Source organism: Metarhizium robertsii, assembly GCF_000187425.2.
Source record: "Metarhizium robertsii ARSEF 23 chromosome Unknown MAA_Scf_1, whole genome shotgun sequence".
Classification (NCBI taxonomy): domain Eukaryota; kingdom Fungi; phylum Ascomycota; class Sordariomycetes; order Hypocreales; family Clavicipitaceae; genus Metarhizium; species Metarhizium robertsii.
The window spans coordinates 1,809,401-1,824,365 of NW_011942149.1; the positions used below are offsets into that span (position 1 = coordinate 1,809,401).

The 14,965-nt window shown below is 50.1% G+C and overlaps 2 protein-coding genes across 2 annotated transcripts; both read left to right on the forward strand.

Annotated features, from left to right (window-relative positions):
* Positions 1-9,662: 9,662 nt before the first annotated feature.
* On the forward strand, positions 9,663-11,695 carry MAA_04843 (Basic-leucine zipper (bZIP) transcription factor; the record flags this gene model as incomplete). Its single annotated transcript, XM_007822939.1, has 4 exons — positions 9,663-10,005; positions 10,169-10,735; positions 10,806-11,467; positions 11,534-11,695. 4 exons carry the CDS (start codon positions 9,663-9,665, stop codon positions 11,693-11,695), a joined length of 1,734 nt encoding a protein of 577 aa, XP_007821130.1.
* A 1,688-nt stretch (positions 11,696-13,383) lies between these two features.
* Positions 13,384-14,523, forward strand: MAA_04842 (Amt4; the record flags this gene model as incomplete). Its single annotated transcript, XM_007822938.2, has 2 exons — positions 13,384-13,651; positions 13,790-14,523. The coding sequence occupies 2 exons, from the start codon at positions 13,384-13,386 to the stop codon at positions 14,521-14,523; spliced, it is 1,002 nt and encodes a 333-aa protein (XP_007821129.2).
* Positions 14,524-14,965: the final 442 nt, after the last annotated feature.

Genomic DNA, 14,965 nt, shown 5'->3' on the forward strand with positions numbered 1-14,965 from the left:
GGTGAAGGATTCCTGCCCGCTATCCCAATCCGTGATAAGGCCGAAAAATCATGAAGCCCTATTTCTAAAGCTCTCCAGAATCCAGCCAAGGTCTACTAAAAGACTAAAAGATTTGCTCAAGGAGTGTGGGATATATAACAGACTCACAACCCATCATAATGTGTCTGGTGTTGTGAGGCTGTCTTGGCTGATGTAGATGCAGCCCATCCCGTCGCCGTTTTGCCTCTTTGGGAATATTGAACCGCCGTGTGGATCCTCGCATTTCGCATTTCGCCTTGTCGCAACTTCATGGTTGTGCTTGGACTTGACGTCCTGACGCTAGGCGTAGGAGGCGCTGGTCTTATCGCGCCAGAAGGCTAAACGTGTGCTCCCACGTCATTGGATCATGGCATTCGTCTGCTCAAAGCTTGGCATGATCCGGAATCCATTTGTTAAATCATTGCCACTTTGAACTTCTCTGACAATAAGCTGGCTAGATCATCCCCGAGACCAGCTCTCCTTGTGACTTGTGACGGACTTTGTTTTCTTCCCTACCTAGGTAGTTGTGAAGACCTGAAGCAAACTCCAATATCCCTGCTACGTCACCCGCCCAGACATCTCGTGCTTGCATGTGGACGAATAAGCTCCAGGGGCGACGCCACAGCAAATCGGCTGTCGGCACAGCCCATCAGCTGAAGTCGCTTTTTGCGAAATACGCGGAATACGCGAAGTGTTGAATGGGTCCACCATGCTTGGCATCAGGAGGCGCCGTTGTGCCGGGCGAGGCAGTGTTTGTTTGTGGTGGTGTACTCCGTAGGATTCTAGGCAACCCTTTTAGGCTGACCTTCGATTGGCGCAATTAAATGTGAGTTGTCATGCGAAGTGAGCTTAAAGAGATTAAGTCTTCTGCATAATCCTGGGAGAAGTTGACTGCTTGCCCGCGTAATTGTAGTAAGAGGAGGCTATGCCGCCAATATGCCTCGTCATCCCAGGCAAGTCTGTCACTCGAGTGGCCTATAAGTAATAATATCAACTGGTGAATTCGAGCTTGGCTCATCAGCTTTCAACTGTCCGAGGACACATGCCGATAATTCTCTGTGATCCTCAGGTCGCGAAGTAGGTGCCGTAGTGGAGAACCGAGTAGAATATTGAGGCTTGTCTGCTGTAAGATGAATGATTTCATGAAATTTCCAATCTTTGGCGCTTATATCCTATCAAATGAAGCCATAGGTTTTGTCTCGCCATGACTTGTACAATTGACCCTCACTTGGGTTCAAGATGAAGCAAAACAAAGGCTATCAATTAGGCATATTAAGCGTGCCTTCGGCTGAAGTAGCGTTCCACAATGCAATTCCCAGAGCGACATTCATGTTGCATGTATGTGCTATCACCAATACAAGCTCTGCGTTTCATCTTACGAGTGAGTTGTGCCGAAATCTCAGGCACGCTATGGATTCACGAAATCATGAATACCCGCAGGACTTTAAATATCTGCAGCTGTGTACACCTTGTCAACCTCCCATGCTTGAGAATGAGATCACATACCTAACATATACCTAAGATCAATGCATTTTAATGCAAGGTAGAATATCATATCGTAGTCAAGAGAAGCCCTTTCTGAAGGGCTGATATTAACTTGTGGACTGTGGAACTTTGGGAATCTCAGACGTGAACAGTGATAACCCGTCACCGAAAAAGTTCCTCCAACGAGCATTACGGGTGTATAGCCCTCCATTGAAGCCTGTGTCATGCTTATTTTGAGTTCGGTAGGATTCGGCTCTGCCATATATTACGCCACGCCCCAGAGTCGGATTGACGATTGAGCAGGAAAACCCGACGGAACACGTTACACCGTTGCTGCAAAAAGCCTTCGCTCTAGAAACTTAATTACATCGGATCCACCTGTCATCATATTAGTAGAAAGCCATTAGAGACAATTGGGTTCCAAACTCTCACTGGTGCTGGGCAACATTCGGGTAATTTTGCCCCTTTTCACCAAACCAACATGGTGATAGTCCCGTATCAAGCAGATGCTGAGAGAAATACACTAGAGAAGGTGGAGAGGAGACCCAAGCGAAGCAGGGTATCGGTGCTGAGGTATTGTATAGTATTCGACGAAAATAACGAGGCCTAGAACATGATTTCGGCTGATTATAGCCCTACTCTTAGTTCACTTCAGAATAGACAGTCAGGGTTATGAGTGAGTTGGGTTAGGGTTAGCCAGAAAATGGGAACTGGTATCAGATGAGTAGTGCGGCGTGGGCTGTTAACATCATGTTATGAACCGAGTCTCAGAAATAGCTGAGTTCGTACCATACCCCTGGCTTCCATGCAATAGTTTACCACAAGTTGGCGGGGAAAGATTGAATACACAGAGCGCAGCCACGGCCACTTTAGTAGACTCAGCCGTCCAATGTTATCCGTGATAATTAACCCTGAAATATCAGTACATATCTTACAGTCGACCCAGACCTTGTAGCTGTCGAACCATTGCACAAGCCATGTCTCGTGTGGAGGTTGATGGGGAAGAGTAGAGGCCTATAGTCGACAAGACGGTAAACCGGCAAACCCCGGGGTCTTGCTTACTTGGAGCTAGCTGTTAATGATGGAAACAGAACGCCAAGAGTGCCGGGTTTTTTTTTATCAACTGGGTTGCGGCTGCTACTTCGTATCTACCCATTGTCGCTGACAGGTATCAGGACCTCCTCAAGCACGTTAAGCGAAGCGATACTGCTCCTGGACAATTGGCAACCGGTAGGTAAGTTGCCTGACTTGGCAATGATTTCAAAACGGCAGTTTGATCGACAATTGCAGACCTGTAAGCAATTAGCTGTTAGCGCTGTGAGGCAGGAGAGGAAAGACTTGGATGTACTTTTACATATAATAGCTAGCCGTTCAAGTCACGGCGACAGAGCTAATCGGTAGGCTTTCCAAATATGTCGTGGCAAATCCAATATGACTTCTGCGTGCTGTACGATGAACTTTCTCGCAGGTTATTCTACTCTTGAGCAGTCTCTGATGCCATCGCACACAAGAAGTTGGTCGAAGAGAGTAGGAGATGGGGGCCAAGGGAATCAGGCCATGGCTTCAGATACCACCTGGTGTTGCATCAAAAAGTGGCCTCAACTAGCCATTAACAGAATTATTCAATGGTGCGAGAACGGGAGGGATATTTCTGTATAGACCGTCCCGCCGCTGATTCGTGGAATACCCTTGCCAAGATCGGGATTTTCAGATGCAAAATATTGGATTTTAACACCATGTTTCCTGCAGACATTCCGTTCTGATATGGGTACACCATGACGAGAGTACAATTCTTGCTTCAATAGCTATTCGAGTTCAGCTACAGCTGAATCGTTTGACATCCAGCTCCAATTGGCTAACGGCCTAACAGCTGCAAGCGGGAATTGCATTCTTCTCGTATGAGTTGTCCAGCATCCGTAACACTGCTCGACGCCTTATGTCTGGGTAACCAAGCATCACCTGTAAATGTATTTCCAGGTAGCGCAAGCACAGCCTAAATGTTGCTTGTTGTTCTTAAATGTAACTGTTCATATGGCGGTTTTGTAACTGGCTTACACCGTAAGCTTGCGCCTAGGTCGTGTAACTGGTGCAACTTTTGCAACGATAGCTAGTAAGTTTAGAGGTTGGCGGCCTAATCTGAAGCTTCCGGATATATGCTCTGAACCAATCATGGTTGCTATTTTCGATTGAAAATGATTGTACGTAGCATGTGTGGTGGCTCGAGTAAGACCAATTTCGCAGGGCTTAGCTCGTGAACCATCCAACATTGAATGGTGTGAGCTCCAGCCATGGCGCATTAAAATCCTACCTGCACTCGCGCTACATAATGCCCTTGCTGAAGTAGACGATATTAGGTTTTGACTAACCCGAATTTTTCACGAAATGGGAGGATCAGCACTTTGGCAACGTGGGCGTGCCCGGGGACTCCTTGATGATGATGATGAGGCGGTTGTCAGCGTGTCCCTCGCGGTTGATGCTTAATGTTCCTGCTGACCACCTCCGGTCAGCGGCTCTCGGGACAACTAGCCCAGCAACGGTCGGTAGATTTAACCTGGGTTAGGCACTAAGGGAGCCTGTATGACCGGCTTGACCGACGGGAGAGAAGTGTCAGCTCACCGCTGAATACTCTCGTTTCTGTATTTGTATTGTCGGGCATTTGGTCGTTCTTGACACAACGTCGCACCCAAGTGATCAAAGTGTACGGAAACAGCTCAAATGTAAATAAAGATTGGGGAAATTGCAATGGGTAGAATGAAGTGGATAGTGAGGACATTCGAGATTTTCGAGCACTGTCCGCCGACGATAAACGGAAAGGAAAAGAAAGATGAGGGAAGAAAACCATGCTGAGAGCCAATGCATCATAAAAGAACTAAGCTTGACTGTGCAAATACCCACATATGGGTAAGTTGTTAGTATAATGTGTCTGGTAGCTGTAAGTTACTATGTACGTCTGGTACTTTAGCATGTACATTGGGGGGTATTGCGGGGCGGTGATTGATTGCATGTGGTGTCTCCCATCGCACCTGCCAACGAAGGCAAAGCTCTGGCCTGGTGCCAGCCCCGTTATTTGTCGGGGAAGTAACTACCGAGTATCGATGTTGATCGTAACATTGGACTGCCTCATCACTTCACCTATTCCCCATCATCTTTGTCTGGCTTTGGTTTCCACAATTCCTCTTCTACGTTGGCTAGTGTAAATATTTCAACTAGTACCACCTCCTTCCAGGAAAAGTGAATAATCGCTAACACTTTCGGCGCAACTCTTCGGTCGAGCTTCCTTGAGCAACTCACGCTCAGTTTTGATTCGGCATAATCTTTGCCACCCTTGGAGCACAAGGTCGAGACGTGGAGGTTTATTATCCTATGACGAATCGGTAACATGGAACTACACGTCTGTGAAGAATGAGCCTGGCGGGGGGTGAAACTGGAAGCTCGTCACGCGGTAAGCGCAACTATTGATGCGCCATGCTACTCGAGGAATATGGTTCAATGACACCAGGCACTAACCTTCGATTTTGTTGCTTATTATAGAGTCCTAAAAACAAGAACAGTCAGCGACAGCCGAATGAGTTCCGTACCCAGGCAACGATCCTCAAGGCTCAGTGAATAATGATGAGGCTCAATCCACACGTACTCCTGTGTAACTTATCATGGACAATGCCCCAGAGACCACTATACTCATCGGAATATTAAAATGCACCTTATTTTTCGGCTGGCAAGCCGTGGACAGAATGCTTTGCCTTACCACAGCAATCCTCGTCAGTGTCGTCACTGTGCAGGTAGATACGGGTCAACCGTCTGTCCCCTTTCTTCCCCATGGGCGTGACCAACTCTACCAAACCATGGGAATATCAACCAAATCGATTTGACCCAATTTCATTTGGGCCATGTGGTTTAAGTGGGCGAGACGGGCACCATGCGTAACGCTAACGCCACGTTACCAAATTCTCTACTAGGCCACGGACGCGAGGCCGTAGCGTCCGCATTGGTGTGGTAACGATTCACTGCCCTAGTTTCGGAGAGAGCCGATGTAGCTAGCAGCTGGTTACGAGCTTGAATGGCTGTGCTCCAGCTTCTGCGAATCTTTTTATTAACCGAAGGTCGCGAGTGCAAGAAACCCTGTTAGGCCAAAGCAGTGACGCAACATGACCAGATATGGCTTTCGCCGCGGCTCAATGGTACCAATGGGGTTCGATCTTGTTTGAGAGGGAGGAACTAAGAAGACGCACCGTGTCTTTGTGACAGCCAAGAACGAGTAAATGGCTGCGATTTAAAGTTCAAGCGTCTCGGTAGTAGTCGTGAGATGACCTTTTGATAAGAGGCTCGGACATAACTTCGACATGGATTAACCACCTGACTATAAAAGATAGGGAGAAGAGAGCGTTACTCTAAAAAGTACATTAACCATGAAGGCGAATTGTTTTGTGGCGCTTTGGCAAATCAAGGTGGCAGCAGCCTTGACAAATGATGATAGTACGGAGTACCAAGCCACGGACAGCGTGTCGGCCACTGGTATTAGCATCTATCCTGCTTTGGGAAGTACACATAATGCTTGACTCTGTACTCTGCGATGTGCTGGATGATAATCGTATCATTTGCTGGGCTCCCATCGATCACCTTATCATGCTGACGAGACGCGTTGCCAGTAACGAAATCGGGCTGGTGGATATCCAGATCCTTTCATCTCGTCAGGGCAAAACCAAATCGATGTACAAGACACAATACTAGCATGGAGGTGAATCTTGACACGTTGAGCTGCTGATTCAGACAGGGCCTCTAGATACTACGAGAGGGTTGGTTGGGTTGGTTCAATGTTGTCATTAATCGAATGTTATAGTAACTTGCCGCGCTATGGACACGCCCGGTCAGAAAACAACGGACAGCAACTACATTCTGAGACTCAATTTGTCTACGACTCCACTTGCATGGCTACTCTCTGTCAGAAAAGCGACAGCCGAACCCAAAATATGCCGGTATGGGCGCAATAAGACAGAAGTGAAAAATGGCAGCGCGCATTCATCGGAGAGACAAGATGGCAAGGCCGCTTGCTACACATTAGACTGGAAGCAATGGGGACCAAACCTTGGATTGAGCGACATGCTAGCAACAAGGAGTACTACCCTGGCCACTATCTTGTCCATTGAGATATGATCTGGACGGAGATGACAAGATCTGGGCTTTCTATTGACTGGCGAGTACGGCCAGTTAGATTGCCGACAAACTTGTTGGGCAGATCAAGAAAGACGATCCCCCCAGCAGGTGATTTACATATTGAGTTCTTATCTTCTCCGTACTCGGTACACTATTACACTCGCCCCTGCTCTGTCAGCAACTCGTCATCCCAGCCCGTACAGAGTACTCGATACATGCAATGGCATCAAGTAGTCCGTACCTCTGGCCAAGCCTCGCTTGGTTGACAACTTGTGGCGTTTTGCGAGGTTAGTAAGCCCGATGCGCCGATGAAGACGCCGGCCATGCGGGGATGCTCGAATGCAAAAAGCCACGATTATGTTGATTGCTTGTTTGTGCAACATTGCCGACACTCGAAAGCAGGTGCAGAAACATGTGAGACTCTTAAGTACGGAGTCTGTCGCGTTTCTCATGAGATGATGCTGCGGCGGCTACGACGTAGACATGGCGTTGCCATCAAGCCGTCCACACAATCACGGTGATTGCCATGGGAGGATCTGTTCAACTCTGGGAATGTCTACACCCGTGCGGGCCTACACTGTTGGTCAATTAGCTCAAAACAAGACGAATTCAGCTGAGTCGCTGGTGACCAGCTTCTGCCGACTTGGTCCAGTTGGCCGCCACCAGTTCACAAGGGTCGCGCAAGCCCAGGAACACATGTACAGGGAAGAGGGGTCATGCTTTTGTTGATGGTGCGGGTATGAAGTATGGGCGGGAGGGTATGCAAAGTTGTCAGCCTCCGTTTTGTATGGTGCGCTATTGACTTGATACACAGGACATACATAGATCAACTTGATGTGCGAGCAGACAACAAAGTGGTAACTCGGCCGCTTGGGGATCGCGCAGTGGAGCCTGCTGACCAGAACTGGGCCGTGGAAGTATTGTGGAAGAAATGGCCGCATGCAGTTATTTGGCAAATCCACAGTCTCAACTCTTCCGCAATCAGTGTGGTTTGAACAATACGAAGGCCAGTCACAGAACGCAAAGGGTGGGTGGTGATGAAGGCGCCCATGTCCAGCCCATGAGGCCGTTGGAACGCTACAACATCAACACCATATGGAGACTTCACGAACCAACCACCTAGGTACTTAGGTAGGCATTGCAAAGCTCTTTAACGTCCATGTCTTCACTCTCTCAACAATGAGCACGGGCCATTGCTCGAGGTCAAACTACCCTGGTGAAGTAGTAATTGACAAGACGGCAGAGATTGACTGACCTTTATCCTATTGCCAGTGCTGCGATGAGGGAGGTTGAGAATGGGCGGCTCGCGGATCGCACCTGGCCACACAGCCCTTGTTCGTGGTGCCAGCAATGAGGTTGGTCCTTCTACTCCGTACGGAGTACTCCGTATGATCTGGACCTAGGCCCCGAACGTGATCAAGATGCCCTAGATGCTGGTCCATGCTTCACAGGCATCGGTCCAGCTCGGGGACTGGCAAGGAGACTGAACCTTGGGATGTGGCAAAGACTCGTGCCGAGAAGGGGGTCAAGACTCAAGAGTCAAGACAAACATTGAACCGCCCTGTGAGATGGCCAACACTTTAACTTGGCACTTTGCGCTCTCCGCTCTTGCCAAACGCCGCGGTGGAGATTCAAGTCGGATCGAGACTGGTTGTTGCGGTAGTCGTCGTACATGGGCTTTTATTTTTTTGCCCGGTCTCAAGCGTCCCGTCCTCTGTTTCCGCCAGCATCTCACAAGCCAAATGCATGTCGCAAAAAGAACAGCACATTTAACTAGACGACAGGTCTGGACAGAATACGGAGTACCGTCCCGTTGAGAAACATGCAGAAGTACGGAGTCAAATCAAGTCCACCCTCGCACACGTGCTCGGTTCGGGCCCGGCTGTCAATTGATGCCTCTGGGTGGACACCAAGGCGGACTCTGCATATCTCTGCATGCATGGTACGGACTAGAGACGTCTCCCAATATGCCTGTGGGCATAGAACTGATTGTTCTCCCTCGATATACCACTGCAATTGTCTCTCTCTTCATGAAGCCCGCATTGTAAGCACGTATTTGGAAGAGATCCTGGCGAGACTCATAGAGCGCGATCCACTGGCCGACATGGACGGTCTTGTCTGACGGCCACATGGAGCAGGCACAGAATTGGGCGTGTGATTCTGTGGTGTGACTGGAAGATTAAGGTGACAACCAGGACACCCCCTCCCTGTTAATTTAGACCAGAGACTAGCCTGGCTGCCATCCAGGAACCTGGTTGACGATGACGGGCCGGGGGTGCTCTTACAAGCAAACCCCTGTTCCCGTTCGTTTTGCATGTCTCTGCGATCTGCGGAGTATTGTACACCTAACCAGTTCTTTTGAGGTCAGTCCACTCAGCCAACAAGACCCCCTCTTACAGCCCGCTGATGAGCATAGGCAATTCCTCCTAGGACAAGAGAAGAGGATGATGCCCTTTGGTGTACGGAGGACTCTCCGGACCCGCCCTTATGAGAAAAGGGGGTGTGATTTGATCCAAAGAATGGAGAGAGAGGATTGCGGTTCGAGAACTTGAAAGTCCATGTACCGAGTACACCTGGGCCATGTAAAGGAGACCTCTCAAGAGTACCGAGTACTTCCCACCATGTTCGATATCCAAGTGAGAGGTCACGGAGATACTGCTTTGTACGTACCGAGTACTTCGTACAGCGTGACCAAACAAGAAACCGGGGTAGGCTCGAGACCACTACGGCCAGCTCGGCTTTGCCTCATACCAGGGTTCTGACTGGTTTACAGATATATACATATAGCACAGTCACAAAGACATCTCCAACGAGGCGCTTTCCTTTTATCTTCACCATCCTTGAATTCCTCAGACTTGGTCTACAGGCGTGGCTTCCCTGTTATATAATACAATCAATGAGTTTGAGGCGCCGGATATCAGGAATATCCTGTTGATTGGTCCCTTGGCCTACCTGACCTCCCTCTGCGGCCTCCCACCGATCACTCACATTGTCCAATTTAAAGAGCAATGTCTGTATTGACAGAGACGTGTTGGAATTATCCAGCTGGCTCCGCAACACTGTCCGGAAACGCGGTGGCATTTACACCCATCTCTTTCCCAGCCTCGCCAAGTTCGACATCTCCTCCAGCAGCTTCACCCCCGCCACCAACTTCCTTGTCGACAACCCATACAGGCGTGCCATATCCGCCCATCAACCGCATTCGAAATCGCCGAAATAGCTCTAGGATGCCTTCGACCTCGTCATCGTTACCCAATCCCAAGGATCTTAGTATCGAAGATGATTGGACTAGAGTCAAGGACCCAAAGGAAAAGAAGAGAATACAGAATCGGGTGGCGCAGAGGACATATCGTAAGTTGCTCATCATGCATGGCTACACGACTTCGCCTTGGTAATTTCAGATACTAGAAAGTGGGCGTGGCGTAGTGTTTCTGATTAGGTGCTCCAAGGGCCCTCTGGTGTCTGGTATTGAAACCTTCCCAGAAGGCCAGCTCGCTAACAACTTATGATTTAGGCCATCGAATGAAGGCAAGACTTGGGGAGCTTCAAGCCCGATTAGATAGCCACGAGAGACAGAGAATCCATGCAGTTTCCCACGGTGGGAATGAGATGGCACATGGGGTGACTGGCGTGCCCCTTGGGTATAACCCCAATGCTCTCACCACAAATAGCCATTCCAACGTCAACAGCCTCGCTAGTCTCAACTCGATCTTGGCGCCATCTCATGGTGGAGAGACGTCCCAATCGCGCTTGGGCAACGACCAGCACCCGCCTGCAATACGAATGCTCCAGGCCAATATATACGACCAAATTGCAGAAGAGTCAGATCCTTCGTTATTCTCGCACAATACGCAATTTCTGAGTAGCCCACCGAACTCTCACACATCTCCTCAGAATCAGAACGGATTGCCTTCTCCCCCTGGGAGACCAGATCCTGAGAAGCCAAACAAGGCATCTCAAGATTTTGTCCTGGACTGTCTCCATTTTCAGACGCGGCTCTTGAACAGACTCAATACCCTTGAACAGGACTCTGGCTGTTCGAGTCAAGGCACTTACAGTCAGGCTGATGGACTTTCACATTGTATGTTCACACGTCAATCTTTTAGACACAGGGAATTTGTAAATTCCTGTGCTAATCAAGTATGTGATAGATGGTATGAGCCAAGATCAACTTGCCTGCATGAGGACTTTTACCCCAACTCACACAGAAAGCGTGGAATTTGCGTTTGAGAGTGCAAACGATGGTTGGAAAGCTGATGGCTTTCCCCACAAGCTTCGCCAACCTTCTTCAACCGGATCCATAAGCTATTCTCCAATGTTGGAGGCACCAGGGTCAGGAGTTGAAACCGAAATTGGTCAAAATACTCACCATGGTACCAGCACCCCCCAAGCACCAACCGGAAGCGGTCCGATTCCAGCGCGGGATGCAGCCACGGATGAACGCGCGGAAAGCATAATACGGCATTTGCAGTCAATTGGCTTCGAGAGCTTCGACGACCTGGCGACGGCTTATTATAGCAGGACGTTCAGTGATCTGTCACCAATGACAGCTGGACAACACATCAGCAGAGACAGGCGGCTAGCGAAAGTAATCCTTAATGTTTTGCAGGCAGCTGATAACTGGACACACTGGGAGCGCCGTGGCTTCCACGAGGAGATTCTGAGAGTTGCCGAGTCAGTGGTGACTCCAGAGATATCAGCCACGGGCGATTCCCTCGTGTCTCAAATCAGGTCTCTTATAGAGACGCTGGATTTCCAAGATTTGAGCAAAGCAGAGTCTTTGGAGTCTATGAGGGACTTGATTCAACACGAGGTAAGCAGGCTCAAATATGACGCTGACAAGCCATGGACGAATTGCTAAGTACTTTGGGTGTGATAGATGCCAAACAGCTGGTCCTTGAACATGACCCTTGCCAGCGGGAAGGGGTCTATGCGGCACAACAATCCGTCGAACATTGCGCTAGCAACCACACTGCTCCAGAAGTTTGCTGGGAGACTACCAAAGCACGAATTAATGCAGTTTGTTGAAGCTTGCCTGTGAGGAAAGTCTTGAGCGTGGTTGGATGCCCCCTAGTGTCCGCATGGATGGGCATTACGGCAAGAGACACACGTCAGCTGCACTTTCCTTCTCTGTATCTCACTTTAGGTTTGTTTTGATTCTCGGGGAACGGCAGGGGAGTTATAAGTGGACATTGGATTACTCTTTTGTAGTGCATCTTTTGGGATATTGTCGGCCTAGGCTTTTATGGGAGTGGTGATGACAAGCCAGGGGTTTTTCTTCTTTGGCAGCGTATAGTAGGAGCTTGACTCATGTAGGATATTGACCGATGCTTCAGCAGCCGAGGCATACTTGGCCATACCTGTTACCAGGGCTTGCATTGGTGGAGCTGTTCGCCTGGTGATGGCGGCGATTGGAGTATAGCACGCGGCTGGCGTTATGGACACGGGACCGCCAAGCTTTTTGTTTCAAGCACAATTTATCATGTTGGGCAATTTTGAGTCGTTTGTTATTGAACTTGTAAATATGCAATATTTGGCCATGTTCAAATGGCATGTATCATGGGTGCGCACTGACATGAATCTGACCGGGGGGTTGGGAGGTAGAAAGGGTCATTCATTATGTGCCGGGGAGAAGAAGAAGAAAATATATCGAGTCGGCAGAGCAATGCAGCGAGTTACGGAGTACTGGGAGGCTCACATGAGCAAAAGTAGATGTAAGATGACGCGAGGAGGCTGGAGATGAAGCTTGAGCCTTACAAATTACACTTGAGTGAGTGAGACATGTTTGGTCTGGAATTGCGAGGGCGGCGGCGATGGCCAGCGGTGAATAATAGAACGCATGCCTGCCGCGGCCCATGTCCATGTCCACGTCAAGCGGGGAAATTTGGAGTAGTACCACCATGAAATGGCAATGTCGATGTCGATATCGATGCCGGTGATGCCAATTTGGAAATTGGATGATGGGGGCCCAAGTCGGGCGATGGACTGTGAATAAATTTAATTGGATTGTGGGGCTGGAAACAGCACGGAGCTCGAAGCGGGCAACTTGGCAAGGAAGGAACGGAAGTGAGGGGTCGCGCAGGCGAGAACCGCAGGCCATCTTCGGGATGGCCATCGACCTTGACACCTCCGCATACGCGATATTTGACGCTCGGCACTCGTGACTCGGCCTTGGACATCTTCAAGCACTTGCGCTCACATTGATTGTCCCTTTGTGTCGTGCATCCCGGGCCACCGTTGTTGTTGGGGGCGTACGGTTTAACGCCGCTGCCGTGTGTCGGACCCCCCTTTGGGACGCCCTTTGGCCTCCTCGCCTCTGCCTGCCGGATTTGCATCTCTGATCGCTGAGAAAAAGGGACGGGCCACGGCACCCTGGTTAGCCTGATGCCTGTTTTGGCATTGTGTTGAAGCCGTCTATTGTCCTTTGCTCCACGCGACGCCGCGGCACTCGAGCCGGGGCACGCCACCGACGAACAATCGTTGCCACGGGTATAAAGCACAGATCTCGCTGTTGGTTCCGGCGGCGGCATCTAGATCTTTCAGGACACCGAAGAGGGAACTCGGTAAACGAGAATACTACTGTGCATCGAGGCCTTGCATTTCTGGGCATTGGGTCCCCCCTTCCCCCAAGGCCTTTGTCCGCCCTCGTCTCCCGCATCGGACCCTCCGTCGCGAACCTCTTCGTTACCAGGCGTTCACCTTCACCAAGCAAGGGGCCCATCACGAACAATGTTCCCGGGTGGCCCGAACCCGACCCAAGTACAGTTCGTACCTCCCGGCAAGGCTCACAACTCGCCTCTGCCGCTCGTCTTGATTCACGATGGAGGCGGTACGACCTTTAGTTACTTTGTCTTGGGGAGCTTAGAACGCGATGTATGGGCCGTTCACAACCCCAACTACTTTGAAGGTTTGCCGTGGGAAGGAGGCATGGATGAAATGGCAAAGAAGTATCTTGATTTTATTGCGGGGGAGTTGGTTGGTCCCATAATGTTGGGAGGTAAGTCCTTTTTTTTTTTCCTTTCTTTGCCCGCTCCTCAATGGCCTTGCCGCAACAGCTTAGTCCGGGCCACCAAAGGGGGAGTATAATTTGCGGCAAGGAAATGAGGGCTAATTCTTTTTGTCCATTGTTGGACAGGATGGTCCCTTGGGGGGTATCTGTCTCTCGCCATGGCACGAGCCATTGCCGCCAACCCAGGGGCGTATCCCATCTCAGTGGCAGGGCTTCTCATCATAGACTCGCCGTATCATATTGCCAGGAGCAAGATCACGGTGCCGACGTCCAAGCCTGAGCTGGCCGGCATACCGCCGTTGGTGCAGAAGTCATTCGACAACTGCGACGTTATGCTTCAGCATTGGGACCTGCCTTGGTGGGATGCCTCGGACAGTGACGCCAGCACGGATGTCAAGTTCACCGTCGCAGGTGAGACATTCGCCGTCCGAAAAGGGGAGGTCCTCCACAAGCCCGTCGGCTCCGATGGCAAGTGGCAGACGACTACCGTGAAGACCTATGTCAAAGACGCACAAACCGACATATCGGGGCCCGTTGCAGGTGGCAGCCCGCCGCCAGCTGTGCTGCTACGCTGCATCAAACCTGCGAAACCAGCACCGAGCCATGTGAGCAGTGGCAAGAGTCAAGATGCCGCGCCTCCTTGTTTGGTTGATCTTTTCCGGGATGAGAAACTGCTTGGTTGGGAAGCGCGGTATCCCTCATTCATCAAGGCGGTTATTGATGTCGATGCGAACCATTACAACCTCTTTGATAGGAACAATACTGTGGGGGTGGAAACGGTCACGGCGCAGTTGGTACAGGGGCTGGAAGTTTTGGATGCCTTGCATGAAGAGAGGAAGAAATGTGTGGGGGGGCTTTAGTGGTGAGTGTCCCGGGATATAGACTGCATAAGAATATAGCGTGATAGACGACGTGGTAGAGTCCTTGGCTAGAATATTGTCATTAGATGAGATGAAATGAGACCAAAATGTATGTCGGAAGCCGGTCTTGATGCTCCCGGACGTCTCGACACTGAAAGAGAGACACCTCGTCGACAGTTTCTCGTTCCGCGACGAATTGATTGCCGACTCAGACAACCTCGGCCAACCTCTCCATTGTGTCTGCCTAGGGATCTGCACATTGTTTGCGCGGCGCCGTCAACCGTCTTGGTGGACCTCGGCGATTGTCTCATGCACACTCGGCCGAGTTGACCGCAAAGCGGAGGACGGTGTGTTGTATGTTTTGATAAAAATCTTGGCCAAGTCCTGATTGTCTGTTCAACCAATCAAAGAGATGTATTCTCCAGCTTTCTGTTCAATGGTC